Source organism: Amblyomma mixtum, chromosome 3, assembly GCF_055824585.1.
Source record: "Amblyomma mixtum isolate Tamu chromosome 3, ASM5582458v1, whole genome shotgun sequence".
In the NCBI taxonomy this organism is placed as follows: Eukaryota; Metazoa; Arthropoda; class Arachnida; order Ixodida; family Ixodidae; genus Amblyomma; species Amblyomma mixtum.
The window spans coordinates 121,634,482-121,653,308 of record NC_143014.1 but is presented as its reverse complement, the minus strand read 5'-3'; the positions used below and the strand labels follow the sequence as shown (position 1 = coordinate 121,653,308).

General features: G+C 46.7%; 2 protein-coding genes across 2 annotated transcripts in view; one reads left to right on the top strand and one right to left on the bottom strand.

Annotated features, from left to right (window-relative positions):
* Positions 1–18,827, bottom strand: part of LOC149351650 (uncharacterized) — a 249,816-nt gene that overhangs the window by 186,932 nt on the left and 44,057 nt on the right. The window lies entirely within an intron of this gene.
* LOC149351649 (heterogeneous nuclear ribonucleoprotein F-like) overlaps positions 8,940–18,827 on the top strand; it is a 60,796-nt gene continuing 50,908 nt past the window's right edge. The window contains exons 1-4 of the mRNA XM_089580984.1: positions 8,940–9,097; positions 13,120–13,225; positions 15,435–15,590; positions 18,236–18,379. Of these exons, the coding sequence (XP_089437110.1) occupies positions 13,126–13,225; positions 15,435–15,590; positions 18,236–18,379 (400 nt within the window). The 5' untranslated portion in view covers positions 8,940–9,097; positions 13,120–13,125. The remainder of the gene's footprint in view (positions 9,098–13,119; positions 13,226–15,434; positions 15,591–18,235; positions 18,380–18,827) is intronic.

Here is an 18,827-nt window from a genome sequence, read left to right as displayed (position 1 = left end):
AAGGGATTCGACTTGGAGCCCGTGGGACACCACAGGGATCTGTGCTCTCACCCATCTTATTTAACATAGCTATGATTGGCTTACCAAGCAAGCTGGTAGAGATAGAGGGACTCCATCATAGTATCTATGCGGACGACATCACGCTCTGGATGAACCACGGAAGCGATGGCTTTATAGAGGAAGCTTTGCAGACGGCGGTGCATGCGATAGAAGACTACTTGCAAAGTAAGGGACTTCGGTGTTCTGCTGAAAAATCAGAAATCCTTGTGATGACGGCACAAACCCGGAAAAAGAAGGAAAATCTGAACACCACTGTTAAGGAGGTGGACAGGCAATCCCACGGGTGGACTGCATGCGCATACTGGGGCTACACGTGCAGTCGACAAGATGTAACTCCCAAGCATTGGAAAGAATCCAACGTAGCGCGCAGCACACCAGTAGGCTTATTCGACGAGTCGCCAACAAGCAGGCAGGCGTAAAGGAGGCCAATCTGCTTAGGCTACTACAAGCCTTTGTAATAAGCAGGATTGTGTTTGCTGTGTCGTATCTAAAACTCACCGCCTCCGACCGTAAGGGCTTAGAGTTAATCATAAGAAAAAGTGTCAAGGTAGCTCTGGGACTTCAGCAATGGGCTCCGACAAAAAAAACTGCAGTCCCTAGGAGTATCAAATACCATAGACGAGCTTATAGAAGCTGCGCTCACTGCGCAGTTTAATCAATTAACGACCATGAAGACGGGTAGGTATATCCTAAGGCAGCTGGGATATTCTCCCACGCAGACAAAAGAACTTGAGGTGGGAATTCCTGCTGAAGTGAGGCAGAAAATAATAATCCCCCCTATGCCACGGAATATGCATCCCGATTTTCATGAGGCACGTAGGAAAGACAGGGCAGAAATGTTGCATCGCAAATATGCAGGGCGCCAGGACGTCGTGTATACTGATGCGGCGGAGTACCACGGACGAACAGCGAAGGTAGCGGTGGTCGCAAAGGAAGGCGCCCGGTTAGTAAGCAGCTGCACAATCAGAAGAGCTACGGTCACTACGGCAGAAGAGGCGGCCATCGCGCTCGCGCTCACACAAAAAGACATAAAGGTGGTCATCAGCGACTCTAAGCAAGCGATACGCAATTTTGATTTAGGCAGAATATCAGCAGCGGCAGCACGCATACTGTCGAACGGAAAAATTGAGAGTCCAATCCTCTTGCTTTGGACGCCTGCGCACCAAACCCTTCAAGGCAATGAGGGAGCCCACGAGCTCGCCCGAGGACTGACCTTCCGGCCGATCTCACCGACTCCGTCCGAGGATGGACACATTTCAAAAAACGAGCGGTTATACTCTTTCCGCGATATCACACAGTTATACATGCTTAGTCGAAGAGAATACTCCGCACCGCACAAGAGGCTGAGCAAGAAGGAGGAAGTAGCATGGCGGCAGTTGCAGGTGGGCACTTTTTCCGAATCCAGCCACGCTGAGTAGGTTCATGCCCGGCTTCAATGACGGGAAATGTAGGGCCTGTGGAGAACAAGCCACCTTAGCCCATATGATGTGGGCATGCGCCAAATCCACACCTTTAGTGAATTGCAAGGAGTCATGGGAGGTTTTGCTACGCAGCCAGGACCTCCAAGAACAAAAAGAGACCATCAGATATGCCTTCGAAGCCGCTCGGTCCCAAGGGATCTCGGCCGTCTGACAAGGACGGGATGGCGAGGTCGCCGTCCTGATTATCTGATATAATAAAGTTTGTCTAAGCCTAAGCCTAAGCCGGCAGGCTGATATGTCAACGGTGGTTGCGGCGCCCGCGCGAGCCAGTCTGCAAGCGTGACGGTGCAAGTTGCAACGAAAGCGCCGGGCATTGTGAGCTATGACATGGCCAAAGGTGACAAACACAAATTCGACGAGTTTTAATCGCCACTGAGACGCAAAAGAACATAAGTAAAATACTTGCCTATCTTCTCTGCCTCTCAGTGGCGAATAAAACTCGTCACATTTGTGTTTGTCACCTTTGGACATGTCATACAATGCCCGGCGCGTTCGTTGCAACTTGCACCGTCACGCTTGCAGACTGGCTCGCGCGGGCGCCCCTGCCGGCGCATTGAGATCGTCGCGCCTTGCCAGCAGCTGATTTCGTTCACTCAAGCCACGTTTGAGAGCAGCACAATCGTGGCGCGCGAATGCGCTAGTCACGTGAATTTTTTTTTTGTATTTCGCGGGCTTTCTTTGGAGCTCGGAAAAAAGATACACGTGAGGTTTTCTTCTCCGCAAATCAATGGAATGGGGGTTTCTGAAGGTGCCCTCCAACTTTTCTATTCACATTTTCGGTCTAAAGTCCATATTTACGCATTTAGAAAAATTATCTTAATTGATAATTAATTAATTGCAAAACAAAAAATTGCCTATGATGCGCAAGCCGGTTGGTAGATGTAAGTAAGCGGTTTGGCTGGCCTACCTAAAATATTTTATTTTTTAACCCTTGGCTAAAGTTAGCGTGGACACCCTGCATAATGGTGCAGCAGCACGTTCGGGCGATCCATGGGAGCGCCAAGTAAGGTGCCTGGATGCCAGCTCGCTTCCGCTTTCAGGGTGGGGACACCCTTTGTACCACCCCGCGCCGCCGTCTCCCCCCCCAGTGGCATGTTGGGTTCCACCAGAACCACATAGTTCTGGTTCCACACGCCGGTCGCGTTCTGCATGTAATGCGTGGTTTCTGTGCGCAGCGACTGCAATAATGCGTCTGAATTTTAAATAGCCCCTAATAGTTGTTTCACTCGCGGCAGTAATGTTCTGGCAGCTTTGCGTGTGTTTTAAGCCTGGTGCAGTCGCCCCGACTACACAATAGAAGATTTATGACGAATAGCTATGTTCCCCAGACACCGGTTGCACTGAAAAAGGACAGTGGTTACTTGGTCTTCCTTCGTAGTTGCAATTTAGAGTATATTATATAGGGTCGCCGAATTTTGTATGCCAGCAGCCCGGAGGATTACCTGACAAATATAGCAATTTTCGCGTATAGTTAAGACCCGCCTTCCCAACATTCTCTGGGATCCATTTGACTTATTACTGCATCATATGTGAAGGGTTCCACGCAGTAGTGGCAGATTTGTTCTCCAAACGGTACATTACCGCGCTGCTAGGGTGCACAGCTGAAGGCACGTCTGAAACCAAATTCCGCGACAAAAAGACGGTTGCGTTTCCCTGTGGTTGGTGTTGACTATACGTAGAATGATGAAGCGATGCAATGACACCTTGCTGATTCGTAGCTGGCGAGTATCCTCATTCAAGGACAAATTTAACTAAAACGTTTACTTAGCCGCCGTGGCGGCTGGTTATGGTGCTCGACTGCTGACCCGATAGACGCGGGTTCGATGCCGGCTGCGGCGGTCGCATTTCGATGGAGGGGATATGCTGGACCCGTGTGCTGTGCGATGAGAGCGCATGTTAAAGGAACCGAGGTGGCTGAAATTATCCGGAGCTTTCCACTACGGCGTTCCTCACAGTTTGAGTCGCTTTGGGACGTTCAACCTCATTTAAAAAAAACGTTTATTTTCTATTTTAAAGACCTGAAAAAAAAATCATTAAGAGCGACCGATTCACAAAGAAGACTCACAAAATCAACCCCTAATAACCACTTTGCATGAATCCCATTGCCCCCGCCTGGCTAAACTCACAAAGAGGAGACGGAGCAACACCAGCCGCCTTCCTCGCTTCCGCCGACCGTCTGCTCCAGTTGGCTAGAGACGCTGGCTTGCCACCTAACTCGATAGTCATCAGGCAAGTCAATAGATTTATTTTTATTATTTATTTATTCAATACTGCAGGCCTTTACGGCCCAAGCAGGAGGGGCATACAAATGACATCAGTGTACAGAACGAAGATAGCAAATAATAATTTCAAAACACTTGTTCTATGGGCAATAGTATATGAGCAAAACAAGGACTAAACGAAATGCAAACCGAGCTCTTCATTTGGGAAAGTCATAACCATAAACAAACAGAAGTAACTCGATATCTACGCTCAAGAGGAGTAAGCATACGCAGTACACGTCCTACACCATTAATACAGCTTGCTGTGGGCACGGCAAGACCAAAAGACAACGGTTATCGTTTTTAACAGAGCTGTAGTAAGCACTAACCTGCACAAGGCAGAAGAATGGTCTGTTAGGCCACATGGTCGCTCTCGGTCCGCCGTGCCCACTGAAGTCGAAGGCTTGAAGTTGCTCTTTTATCTCTCAGTAATGTATGGGTCTGGGCTAGTTTGAAAACCATGTTCGAAGTAAGGCGCGCAGAAAGACATGGACGAATGAACGCGACACACAAGCTCTAATCCCCCGCTGCTGTCGTCAAAAGAAGCAAAAATAAAAAAAAAATGTAAGCTCCACGACATGCCTGCCCAAAAACTCGCGCGACAATTTTTACTTATGTGGCTGCGTGACGCCAACGAAGGGAGACTTCCCCCCCAGTAGGGATTTTTTTTTTTTAAGCAGTACGCAAAGGAAGGACAATAAGCCTCTACTGGGGAAAAAAACGCTCTTTTCATTGGTGTCACGTAACCACGATTTATTTTCCTTACTGATGCGCTAAAAGAATATAGGTGAGGCGCCAGGGTATTCGTCGCGAGCTGGCGCAAATAATTAGAAGGGTGCAGAATGCCTTGGTGGCATAATGATTAAATAAATAAACTGAACAAAATGCCGCGACGAGAGCTTCACGTATACCCGCTCATACAGCGAGAGCACCTAAATAATACGGCTGCCTTACTGGGAGAAGTCTTTGTCGTCAGGTTGTGAAGAAAGGGTTCCGCAAATTTTGACGCGGCCTGGCAGGTTTTAAACCTCGCCTTGCCTTGGCGCCATCATTTCAGCTGAAGGCGCCAAATGCTACAGCGCCGACCGCATGCCGAACCGCGCCCATGGTATTAAGGCGTGAACCTTTAATGCCTCATCGTTGTCGACAGAAGGTTGTCAGCAGATGGTTGTCAGCAGAGGTGTCACGCTTTTTCTAGTCAGACCAGAAACAAAATCTTTGTGCACAATGGGATTCGAACCACCATCCTTCCATTCCGAAGCCGAGCGTGCTAATGGCTACGCTACTTCGTGCCAACGCATATGTAGCTCTCCTTGTCTAGGACGCTGGAGAGAGTTTGCAGAAAGGCGTCGAATCAGACGGATGCCATCCCAAACGCCCTCCAGTGTCCCCAGCATTTAAGATTCACAAGCAGTTGTGTACTTAACATCTTAACTATAAATCAGTGACACAAGCAGCAACACCACGCTAAAGGCTTTCGCCTCACCGCACTTTAGGTCAACAAAGTGCTCCCCTGAATTTTTTTGTACAGCTGCGGGACGATTACAGCTTCCCCGGCCTACGTCATCGGAGCTGGCAGGGTGGTGCAGAAGGTGCGGTGTGAACCAAGATGGTTGAAATCAGGAGAAGAGAGGCGGCGGGAAACGTTCGAAAAATGCAAAATCAAGGCGAAAGTGGCCAGTTTTGCCAATCGGGCTTCGCCCCTCTGAGGGCACGTTTACAACGAGGAGAAGTCTACTAAAGAGTCAGCGGATGGGACCTTGTTCTGTTCGTGGCACCATCGATCCCGCTGCTGGAAATGAGCTTGTGTTGTGCGAGTGATGCAGCAGTCAAGATCAAGCTATGAGTGGCTGTTGCGTCGAGGAGTTCTGCGGACTCTATAAACGGACAGCGGCTATTTCGATTTGCTCGGGACAAGGCGCGCAGAAAAAGCGGAAATCGCAGGTCAGGAACACGGCGTGAAGCAGACAGACAACTCCAAAGTATGCGAGGTAATTCACGCAAAACGCTTGCATTCCAGAACATTTTTCTTTTTTGAGGGGGGGGGGGGGGGGCGGAGGTATAATGCACAACTTTCATATTGTATCCTCAAAATTACAGAAATTACTGAAGGCAACCTCTCGCACCCGCCACTGTGGCTCAGTGGTTAGGGCGCTCGTCTACTGAGCCGGAGTACCTGAGTTCGAAACCGACCGCGGCGGCAGCGTTTCGATGGAGGCGAAACGCAAAAAGCGCCCGTGTGCTGTGCGATGTCAGTGCACGTTAAAGGCCTCCAGGGGGTCGAAATTATTCCGGAGACCTCCACTACGGCGCCTCTTTCTTCCTTTTTTCTTTCACTCCCTCCTTTATTCCTTCCCTTACGGCGCGGTTCGGGTGTCCACCAAAATATGTGAGGCAGTTACTGCGCCATTTCCTTTCCTAAAAAAAAAAAGAATTTTTAATTTTCCTCTCGAACTTGATTTCATGGCGAACAAGAAGCTGCCTGAATAACAGCAGGACGAATATGCAACTGCAGCTCGAAATTAATCATCCGGATTGTTGGAGAAGTAACCGAAATGTAAAGCATCCGGATCAACAGACTGCACCGGAAATGCTACTCGCGTTTTGCGAATGTAACGGCTGTTCACAAGGCGCCAAGTTTCTCGGCAGATGAGCTGCGAAAGATGGTACTTCAGTGTAACCAATTACGATTCGCCGCAGCGGTGGCCTAGTGGTTGTTCAACGTTGCCATGATCGGGCTAGCCCAACAACTAGAGCAAATCGAAAACGTACGACACGCCATGTGCGCCGACGACATCACCGTATGGGTAACCAAAGGCTCACTCGGGGAAAAGGAAGAAAGACTACAAGATGCCGCGACATGCGTAGAGGACTATGTCAAGGCAAGAGGACTAGCCTGCTCGACATAAAAGTCCGAGCTCCTAAGAGTATGGCAAGGCAAGAAGAACCGCACTGTCCCCGTGGAAGAAAACTTGAGGCTAAACGTCCAACTCGAGGGACAACTAATCCCGGAAAAACACTCGTCAGGATATTAGGAATGTGGATACAATCGAACCAAAGGTGCACCCACACCATAACAATACTTAAAACAGCAACCAACCAAGTAGCCCGCATGATAACAAGGATCTCGAGGAAAAGACACGGCATGAAAGAGGCAGACACGCTAAAACTGGTCAGAAGCCTGGTGGTAAGCAAAGTAACATACAGCCTCCCATACTACCACTGCACAAAATACGAAACGCAACAAGCGGACGCAATCCTGAGGAAAGTCCTCAAGACGGCGCTTCACCTACCACAATCAACATCAACCGACAAACTACTGGTTCTGGGGCTACACAACAGTCTCGAAGCACTCCAAGAAGCGCAAATAATACCACAAATCCAAAGACTAAAACTATCGGCAACGGGCAGAAGACTCCTGAGCAGATACTGCGGTGAAGCTACGATAAAGGAGACACAAAGCACGGAGACGATACCAGACGAATACAGAAACACCATCGAAGTAGCACCGATACCACAGAATATGGACCCCAACCTAACTATGTTGCGAAGAGAAGCAAGATCCGGGTAAGTGCAGCGAACACTGGCAACTAGAAACGACACAGTGTACGTAGACGCCGCTACATATACTGAGGATAGAAACCACAAGAAAAGCAAAGTGGCAACGGTGATCAACTCGGACCTAAAAGAAATCACCAGCGCATCAATCCGGAACTGTATGGCAGTCGAGACCGAAGAGGCAGCCGTGGCTCTAGCGGCAGCGGAGGGCTACCGATCGACTCACAAGCTGCATGCCGCAACTGCATAAACGGCAGAATCAGCCGCAGCGCGCTCCGCATTCTCCGCTCAAATGGCAAAACCGAAAACAACCAGGCCAAACACACGATAGTCTGGGTGCCGGGACATACCGACATTACGGGAAATCAGGAGGCGGATAGGATAGCTCGAGGGTACGCAACAAACCGAGCATCCAAAAATCCCGACCCCGCTGAGGAACCCGAGCCGGTAGCCCAAAGCTATACAGAGATGCGAAACTACTAGACAAAAATACCCCCCCCCCCCCCCACACACACACACAAACAACTAAACAGAGAAGACGCCGTAGCATGGCGACAGCTACAAACGGGAACATTCCCGTGCTTAAACATGCTAAGCAAAATCTACCCCACGCAGTACGAGAGTGAGTGCCGGTGGTGTGGAGACTTGCCAGAAAACAGACGAGCTACCAATAATAGAAAACCCGAGCGTGGAACAGTGGGAGAGGATGCTATCCAGCGACATCCTCAAAGTCCAACAAGGACTATAGTAAAACGTGCACGCAGGGCAGGTATACCCTCAGCGGAGCCCTGGACTAGGGGAACCGACTCTGAAGAGAAGATGGAAGACTCCATCTGAAGCCGCAAAAACAACTGTAAAATAGAGCAAATAAACGTTTTCCACCACCACCACTAGTGGTTGAGCATCCGCCTCGCATTCGGGAAGTGCGGGGTTCGATCCCCAGTGCCGCGGTGCCGCCGGGTACCCACCGGTGATACAGTGGGTACAAGCTTCCCCTGGCCGGGTGAAATGTTTGGGAAATGGGTCCTTCACCCCACCTTGAGCAAACGAAAATACCTTACAGGCTATCGCCGCAGCCGATCAACTCTCGCGCTGCGCATTGCACATCGTCTTTTTCATCAACTAACACTGTTATCAAAATAACATTCGTGCTTTGGGCTATGTGGAGGTAGTGATCATGCAATGGCGCTTTTGGGCCGCAGATGCCCTTGCTACAGTGCGCTGTACCCTTGCACCATAAAAATTCACTACTATCATCATCAATTCCGTTTCACACTCGTCAAAAAATCTGCCACCACCCTGTCTTGGTAAGACACCAAATTTGTAGATATCCACGCGCTAGCGGCACTTTTCTCGTCGAAACAGGGCCGGCGCCGCATTTCGCTCAGTGCAGCCAACCTGTAGAGTAGAACCCAACATGCAGCTGTCGAGAGCGATGTCGTCACCCTGGAAGCGGCACAGCAGTTCAGCGATGCTTGCCATCGAGCGTCAAGGCGGCAGCAGCGCCGCCGCACGTCAGCCCGAGATTTTAGTTTTTTCGCTCTTGCGCAGGGCTTCCGTCGCCCCACTAATCCTTATCTACTACACTCTGTAGGCGTGGGAAGGCGTAGGGGAAGGCTTGACGGTGGCGGTGGCTAAGTGGGTAGTGGCTGACGCCGTCGTTAGGGGAGGCTGCATATCTCTATCTGCGCTGTATAGTGTTGGTTGTTGACCGTGCTGTTGTCGCCGTTGTAAAACGTAGGTGTTTCTTCTATGTTGGTTTGCTCGCCGGTCTTTCACTGTGTCTAGACATCCGAACTTGATTTCGATTGTGTGCATGCTTCTTGAAGAGTCATTCCTCTCCAAGTAGCAAGCACTGGAGTGCTGCGCACCAGCCGGCGTGCGTTAGGCCTACCGCCTCTGTCGCAATGCATGATCTGAGTTCTCGATCCGTTCGCCGGTGGTGTGGGCGCGCTTTTCTCACTGTGGATGCTGTAGTCCGTCGTAGTAGCAGGGTTTTGCGACATTTCGCGGTTGGGTATGTTGCGTGGTGGTCGAAGCGTCACGTCCTTATTCACGGTGCAATCGGCATAAATGGCGACAGCGTCGGCTGCCTCCGCCGGCGTTCGCGTCGGTGACTGTGTTAAGGGCAAGCGCGTACCAGTCTGTGTTTTAAGACTTCCTGCGCATACTTTCTTGTTCTGTGGTACCCGCGGACGCGGTAAGACGATGAAGAGGTTAGTTTTTACGCGGTAACCGCCTTTGTTTGCCTGTGCATACGCGTGCAGGGTTGCCAGGTCCTAAACTCAAAAAAGCGCCACAAAAATCGCAAAAGTAGCCAAAAAGTAGCCAACGTGCTGCCGGAGTGTCAAAAGTAGCCAAAAAAGCGCCAAAGTGGCAGAAAAGCAGCACAAAAAATTTGTAATTTTTGCCGAATGCAGGTTAACACTGGATGCGAATAACTGAAGTATAAAAGCATCAAATCAAATGAAAGGAAATACATGAACATCATGGGACAGGATCACGGAAACACGCGAGGAATTTCAAAGGGAGTGAAAGTGTGGGAAAGTAACCAGAAGAGTTTTCCTTCTCTGCAGAGGTGAAATAATTTGGGTTCCTAAGCCACTTTCATAACAATTTGCATTCCCATTAAATATGGCATGCATGGCTTTCTCTTATGAAATTTTTTCACTGTTCTGTAAACAAGGGCATGATTTCATATGCGCCTATTTCTTGTTCGGTTTTTCTCCTGCAATCTTTTTTTCAGCTTTCTATTGCAAAACAGACTGATCGCCGCGTGCCACGTGCAGTTCATATGTATTGAAGGCATAGAAAGCACGCGGCCTTGGCCAAAGTTTTTCAGGTCAAATGGGTTGCTTTTCAGCCACTTATGGCTCCCCAGCTCTATATCGCTATGCGATACGAAGATCCTTCGTCATCACGTTTCAAAACTTTTTGGTCTTCCCCGCTCGCCACTAATCGGCTAAAAAAAAAAACCATGTGCCTTGAAAAATTTCAATCAGGACTGCAATTCTCAGCATCATACAAGTGGCTGTCGGGCTGGCATGTGCGGCTGATCAACTCGCTTTGAACCAGTTGTCAACTGAGCACACAGGTGTATCAGATAAGTAGCAAGACACTTCCCTGTTTACCTGAGGTGCATTCAGTGACTAGAGATATGACATTTCTTATTGCTAGTTCTAAGGAAGCTACATATCCGCATTGCATAGCAGAGCCAGAGTTTCGGAGTCTCGGCTAGGAGAACAAGTCCGGCGAGCATTAAGTGAACACAGGAGCGAGAAGTATTTTATGTCTAGGAGATGATTACAGGTACATTTTTAACAACAGGGCAGGTACCGTAGAATAACAGAGTTACGTGTGGCATTCTAACGCACTCCAGCAAAGATGCACTGGGATCATTGGCGAAAAAATAGGCCTATTATTCAGTCCTCCCTTCGAATTCAAATGTAGCCAAAAAGTAGCCAAGTAGCCAAATTCAAATTTTTGTCGCCAAGGGGTCCCAAAAGTAGCCAATTTGGCGCAAAGTAGCCAAACCTGGCAACCCTGTACGCGCGCATGCGTGTGTGTACTACACGCGTGCGCGCGCGCTGCATTGTGCACGCGATTGATCGCGCTTCTCCTGGCGTTGATGGAAAAAACACCAGCCAAAAAACAGACGAACACAGGAAAACGAGAAGTTAGGACTGGACTACCAATTGTTATTCGATGGATCACATGATCATCACTCAATCGCCAACTTGTCAATCAACCGTCAAGGCAAAGAAAAGACCTGAGATTGCAAAGCCCGTATGCACCTGCTTTCATCTAAGATTGTCACAACGTGCCGTGCCTAATCCCAGCGAAAATCTTAGCAAAGCAGTGTCACAAACATCATAGCAAAAGCAGAGTCGAAAAACAATAGAAAGTAATAAAACCATTAAAAAACAGCAACATAAAACAATAAACAACAAAGAACCCTGCAGCCCCTAAACAACTAACACAAAAGAACAGGCGGCACTAAACTTCACTTCAACTGTAGCTGCTATCAATCGAGTGCTGATTAAAGAAAAGATTCTATGCAGGCAGGTTCTGGAAGGCCTCGAGTGCCTCACGCGCCACTTTATCGCCACTCCTGCCTAGAATCGTGATACCACCAAGCCCTGGCTCACATTTGCACTTTTTGCAGTGAAGGGCCAAAATTAGACCCGGTTTCCCTTTTCCAAAGACTTATAGTGCTCCCATGCTCTATCACTGATACACTCAGCAAACCATTCAGCAAATACATTCAGCAAACCTGCCCATTTAAACACTTGATGTTAATATCGAGGTTTGCTGGAAGTATTTCCCTAGAGCAAAGAAAGAATTGTTGCCGTATGGTTCCGCCTATTCCAGGACTGTTAAGAGGGCCATCGCCTCTCTCTGCATGGAATCTGTGCTAACCAAGTCCTGCGCTCACAGGGTTGAGGCCAGTTTTAACATTCAGATTGGCAGGCTCCAAAAAGCGGGTTTCCCATGCTCTGTTATGTCTGCCTTAGCAGAGACCCTGCTACAAAAAAAGCAAAGGAAGAAACACCAAAACCCAGCCTGAAAAAAGGCAACCACAAGTGGTCCCCAATACGCACCGTGTGGCCCATAACCTGAAAAAGGTTGCAGTCAGATATGATGTGCCAGTTGTTTTTTCAGCGCCAAGCAAGCTGAGTGCTTTATGTGCACGCATCGGGTGGAAGAAGAAACCCCAGTGTGAGAAGAGGCACGCCGAACCCTTTGTGGTTTGTGCGCTTGGTGGTGTTTATGAAGTACCTCTGACTTGTGGAGCGGTCTACGTCGACCAAACGGCCCGGTGTATCAGTGATAGAGCATGGGAGCACTATAAGTCTTTGGAAACGGGAACCGGGTCTAATTTGGCCCTTCACTGCAAAAAGTGCAAATGTGAGCCAGGTCATGGTGGTATCAGGATTCTAGGCAGGAGTGGTGATAAGGTGGCGCGTGAGGTACTTGAGGCCTTCCATATTGCAAAGAAGGGTGATGCTTGCTCCAGTGACTCTTCTGTTGCATTGGGAAGGAAAGAACTTGCCTTCATAGAATCCTTTCTTTAATCAGCACTCGATAGATAGCAGCTGCAGTTGAAGTGAAGTTTAGTGCTGCCTGTTCTTTTCTGTTAGTTGTTTAGGGGCTGCAGGGTTCTTTGTTGTTTATTGTTTTATGATGCTGTTTTTATGGTTTTATTACTTTTTATTGTTTTTCGGCTCTGCTTTTGCTATGATGTTTGTGACACTGCTTTGCTAAGATTTGTTCGCTGGGATTAGGCACGGCGCGTTGTGAGAATCTTTAATGAAAGCAGGTGCATACAGGCATTGTAATCTCAGGTCTTTTCTTTGCCTTGAAGGTTGATTGATAAGTTGGTGATTGAGTGATGATCATGTGACCGAGTGCCCTGTATATATTTGAGCCCCTTTCCATCTAATAAACAGTTGGTAGTCCAGCCTCTTTCCTAACTTCTTCTCGTTTTCCTGTGTTCGTCTGTTTCTTGGCTGGTGTTTTTTCCATCAATGTTATGCACCAACTAGCCCAACAACGTGTTTTACTAGGATATCTCCTGGCGTCTTAGCGAGTGTTCTGGTGCCGTGCAGATGTTCGGCGCTGCTTTGTTTGGCAGCCTCGAAGGAAAGTGACAAGCTACTCGGGTCGACGGCCTTTCATTTCTCTGCTAGAGCGCTCTTCTGTGTTTTGTTCCATTAGTTCTGCGTAGGATACGTGCAGAACCTACCTGTTTCTTGCAGGACAAAATGACAGCTCCTGTGGACGATGAAGGATTTGTGCTGCGAATTCGGGGCCTTCCATGGTCAACTACCAAAGAGGAAATTTTGAATTTTTTCACTTCAAAGGGTAAGTGCCTGCTGTCAGGTTGGCCCTTCTACTCTTCAAAAATTTAAGCTGGTGCTTGTTTGGCCGGGGGAATAGCCGGGATGATAATCTGTAGGCACTCGCCTCTAATGGGCTACAAAACACCACATGCTCTTTTTACCGTGAAAACTGACCTTAAGTATTCTGGAGGTTCCGCTGTCGTGCTGCAGTAACAAATTGTCTCGGACAAATTAAACTTGATTGTTGCTTGGGTTATAGGTGTCTGCAAGCAGAGACATATCTAGGCAATATTCCAGAGATGGTCTTCGTGTTAGAGACTGATAAATACACGACATTTTACTGTACCTCCTCTAGCGTAAGTATGCAGAATTGGAAATAAAAAGGGACTAAATGCTTCGCTGTCTACCCTGGACTGCACCAATTTCTGCTGCCTAATGAAGTGTTTGAGAGCGAAAATTTCCAGGCCGCAATTGACCATGCAATAATCTGATTATGCTGTTGTCAGTGTTGGTTCTGCGTCTCGGGTGCAATCAGAATGCTTTTATCTTTTTGGAAGTTCTTAACATTTTTCTGTAACTTTTCTTTCTGTTTTGTTCTCTTGTGCTGTATTGAATTTTACTGTTAATGTAACTTACCCCCCCTTACAATAATGCCTCTCAAGGCGCTGTAGGTACCTTGAATAAATAAATAAATAGAATCGGTGCAACGAATGCGTGGCATGGAGGGAATTTTGGTCCAATGTTTAGGGGAATCCCCCCCAAGGTTGTGTAGATTTGTAATGGGGGAGTAATTACTCATTAGTATCCACCCAAGTGCACCCATACGGCTACAAGGGAAAGGTATACAGCTTCCATAGAAACTTCATTGTTGAAGTCTTGGGACCAAGAGCGAATTGATGAACAAGTGGAAACAGTTTTGGTCTAGTGTTTAGTGGATTCCCGCGATGTGAAGAAGATGTGCAATAAGGGGGTAATTGATGATTAGCATCTAGTCCTTTAAGAACATGCAGCTTGCTTGTATGTATCAACAGCTGCCTCTGCATCACTTTATTTTCGGAGAGCTTATGTCGTCTCCTTCCTTATTCCGTCTGCGCTGTTATGTTCTGCTTCTTCGTTAAACCAACTAGCTTGTACCAGTACACTCATGCACTTCATTTTTATTGATGATAAGGAAGTGGACAAGTACTGTCACTGAGCTCTGTTGCCAAAAATGTGCATGCTTCACTTATAGCATGGCTGCTTTCCTTAAAAAAAGCAATGTATTTGTGTTTACTGTAGCTATTCGTGATCATTAAATGGACACTGGGGAGTAATTAGTCATTTTATATTGATCAATTGCTGCATTCTGATAACAAAGGTTTGACTTTCACAGAAAATGAAGGTTTTATGGTATACAAAATGTAAAAAAAAAAAATGTATTTACAGGTTTGTTTATGGCTGCCTTGCTGGTTAACTCTTTCCTTACCATGGGGAAAATGGCTGTTTTTTTTTTTTGTAGGTTTCAGTAGCTTTTTTTTTTTTTTCTGTAAAATCTACTGCACTTAAAATTTAATGCATCACATGAAAACGGAGTGAAATATATGTGCTTTTTAGGGTTATAAGGCTGAATAATGAATTGCGCTTTTCAACAGAAAATTTTATTTGGTCAAGGACAAGATTTCAGTAAAAAATTGAGCAAAACTTGTAAAGACATGCTTGTATCTAAAATGTAAAAAAATGTGAAGGATTTTCTGAAATATGCAAAATGTTTGTTCTATTGGCCACTATCTTTGAAAAAATCGAACTTCTATCTTGAATGGTATTCTTGCTACGAAAGAATAACTGTAAACCCCATAGTTGGGGACCGCAGCACAGCCGCCTGTGTTCCAGGCTGGTTTCTGTTGTCACCGATGCCAAAACTGAATCTCGACAAAAAGGCAGTATCTTTAGACTCGCTGCTGCTCGGGTAATTGATAAAATCAATCGCAGACAAAGCAGAGACTTGATATTTGCAACGCTTCATAGCACACATTGCACATGCAGAGGTGGCCAAGCAACTTTGATTCAACTGCATCTTTTAAATGGCATTTTAAATGGCACCCATCACATTTCATGTGCTGACCATCCATGTGGTCATTTTTTTTCAGTATGAGAATTTCTGTGGGTGGCCATTGCTTGTATTGCTGCTTGTGTTTGATGCTCTAGAGATGTTGCGTCGCTCTCATTTAGCATGGCGATTGCTCTTCCTCCAGAATGTCACATCAAAGGAGGCATTAATGGTGTGCACATGACGCTGTCAAGAGAAGGGAGGCCTAGTGGCGAAGCATATATTGAGCTCGAGAGTGAACAAGACGTGGAAATTGGCTTGCAACGTCACAATGAACATATTGGCCACAGGTACATTGAAGGTGAGCTGCTTTGATGCATTGTAATTTGAACTTGTAGTTGTCACTTCATGCTCAAATTGTGCTTAAAAGATTATAGACACCAAATTTTTGCTCACATGCTTTCTGCTTTCAAATGATGTGTTAGACGTTAGTGTACATTGATCACCCCATGGTATTCGCCTACGACCGCTGAATAATTTATAATCGAATTTTTCGTTGCTGCTGTTTCGGTTTCATCATCTGAACAATGGCTGTGATCTATAGTCAGTGTTTAGGCCCCGTGAGGCATGAAAAAAAACTGTAATATAATTCCTGATATGTCATTCGTTGCCAGAGTGCTGTAGTGAGTTAGCCGCATAATTCGACATTTCTATTGGTGTTTGTTTCAGAATGCAATTTTTTTTTTCTCTTATATACACATATAATATATGTTGGTTCCTCTGTCCCATAAATAGGCCTTTGTGCCAGCAGTATACTATTCTAATAATTCCTCACTCACTCACTCACTTTATCTTGGCTTGTTTGTTAGAAAGGGCAGTTGGTGTACAATTAGTTAACATTCACATAGTCGTGTTTAGAACCACCGCGGCCGGGATCGAACCCGCGTCTTTCGGGTCAGCAGCCGAGCACCATAACCATTGCGCCGCCGCGGTGGCTCAGTGGTTATGGTGCTCGGTTGCTGACCCGAAAGACGCGGGTTCGATCCCGGCCGCGGTGGTTGAATTTCTTTGGAGGAGAAATTCTAGAGGCCCGTGTACTGTGCGATTTCAGTGCACGTTAAAGAACCCCAGGTGGTCGAAATTTCCGGAGCCCTCCACTACGGCGTCTCTCATAGCCTTAGTCGCTTTGGGACGTTAAACCCCATAAACCAACCAACCAGCAGTGTTTGCAATGGGACATGCTGTTGCTGTAAAACAGTAGTAAAACAGAAGTAACAGCTTCTAACTTAAGTGATCATTATGCAAGACCGAAGTGTAAATAGAGGTTTATTTCTGAAAACTGGGTTGCATGAAAACTCAATTAGAACAGAGAAAAAAATGAAGTGAAAGCAAGAGGGTGTAGCACATTAGACTTGCCTCACCTAGGAAAGTGGAACCAGGCCTTTCTGTCCAGTTGCCTTCATGTTAAAATAGCTTTATCTGGTTGTGGTAGGTGCAAGTGTATTTGTTGCTTGAGACACACTGCCGATTCCTTCAGTCGCTGAACCAACTGTAAAAGCAGCAAATGATTCACAAGGACAAAGTTCCGGATGTGATAGAAAATGTGATCGTGGCCGAAATCCAGAAGGAACCAGAGGGCTTCTAATCGTGCAGTCTACATTATGGCAGCAGTGATGGAATTGCCCCTCACTTGTCACAGAAGATGAAACTTGACACTTTTCCGAGACACTTGTACGTGGCTTCGAGTTTTGCCCTGGCTTGTTACGATTACAAACGTCGTCATTGTCCTTGCTATCCGTGAGAAAACTCCTTAACCGAGTAGCGGCTGTGATGAGGTGATGAGTCTGTGAGCAGAAGGCACTGTGCTAGTACACAAGATTTGACAAGCCTCTCTGTTTTTACGTGGCATTTGTGTATAGTAACTGAGGCAAGCCTCAAAATGTACAACTGCACTGCTTAATCCAATGATCCCATTGTCTCTCATGCTCCTGCCTTCTGCACTAATTCTCTCTTGTGACCCCGCCGCGGTGGCTCAGTGGTTACGGCGCTCGGCTGCTGGCCCGAAAGACGCGGGTTCGATCCCGGCCGCGGCGGCTGAATTTCTTGAAGGCGAAATTCTAGAGGCCCGTGTGCTGTGCGATTTCAGTGCACGTTAAAGAACCCCAGGTGGTAGAAATTTCTGGAGCCCTTCACTACGGCGTCTCTCATAGCCTCAGTCGCTTTGGGACGTTAAACCCCAATAAACCAAACCAAACCAATTCTCTCTTGTGAACGATTGTGTACTTGAATAGCCATAAAGTTGTGAAGTTATGGCGTGTATCTGAGCAATAGTGACCTTTTTTGATTAGAACTGAATTTCGAAAAGTGAGTTTGGCATTCAGTTATCTTAATTTTTTTTCTTTGTTTAAACTGAAAACTCCCAACACCTTGTTGTATGTGACGGGAATGTTAGAAACATTAGTAGAAGTATATGAATGCGTGACATGACACCTAATACGTGGGCAAAAACTGGTCCATGGTTTGTCAGCTGTATTCCCTCATGTTGGAATCATTCTAAAGTGCTTATGCATCAGCTTGCGTTGAATTGTTGCAGAAGATGGCATGATTGGCAGGAGGGATGGATGTGTGCAGATTATTGTTTGGAATCTGGAGCTGTGGCATTGTATTCAAGTTTGCACATGATATTGTGGGTCCTGGGGTTGTATATAATAACTGTTGTGCATTCATGAGAAGTCACCAAAAATGTGTGAAGGCTTCATTTTCACCGGCACATTGTCTTATATCGAACTTCTGTGGTTCCTGTTGACTTTGATAAATCTGGGTTCTACTATAGTTTTTGTCCTGCTCATGCATTGGCATTGTAAGTAAAACCATGGTCACAATAAAGTTATGTCTATGCTGCCAACAGTCTGCTGCTGAACTTGTGTCTAATAAGTACTGTCTTGTTTCACTTATATGAGTGCTGTTAGTGAATGGTTGGCTGAAGTGTGGTTTATTTCTTGACAGTGTTTAAATCAAAGCGCAGTGAAATGGATTGGGTGGTGAAGCGCAGTGGAGCACACCAACAGGACTCTCTCAATGATGGCTGCGTTAGATTGAGAGGCTTACCCTTTGGGTGCTCTAAGGAAGAAATTGCACAGTTCTTTTCAGGTAAGTTCCTTCTTTATTGAGCACTTACGATTCTGAGGATGTTACTGTGGCAGTGATTGTGATTGGCCTGTGTCATCACTGGAGCAGTTAATAAATAAAGTGTCAGAAGGCAGGATCTCGAACATGCACTGTTGCTTCAGCATGTTGACGTGAACTTGAGCAAAGTCATGAATTGTGTCTACTAAGGAGGCAGTCTTTAGAATGAGCAGGTAGATAAGAAGGCGGTGTTTTGGAATGGGCAAACAGAATTGGGCAAATAGACGTGGTCGTTTAGAAAAAAAGGGTGCTGTGATGTGTTGCACGTTTCTTAGAAACTTGGCCGCATTATGGTGGAAAGTTTATCTGCTCAGTTGCTGGATAGTTTGTACGAGGTAAATATTGATACCTAATAAAATGCCTGCATTTGTAGCCAGTCATTAGCTATTTTATGAGGGGAGTGCTATTTGTC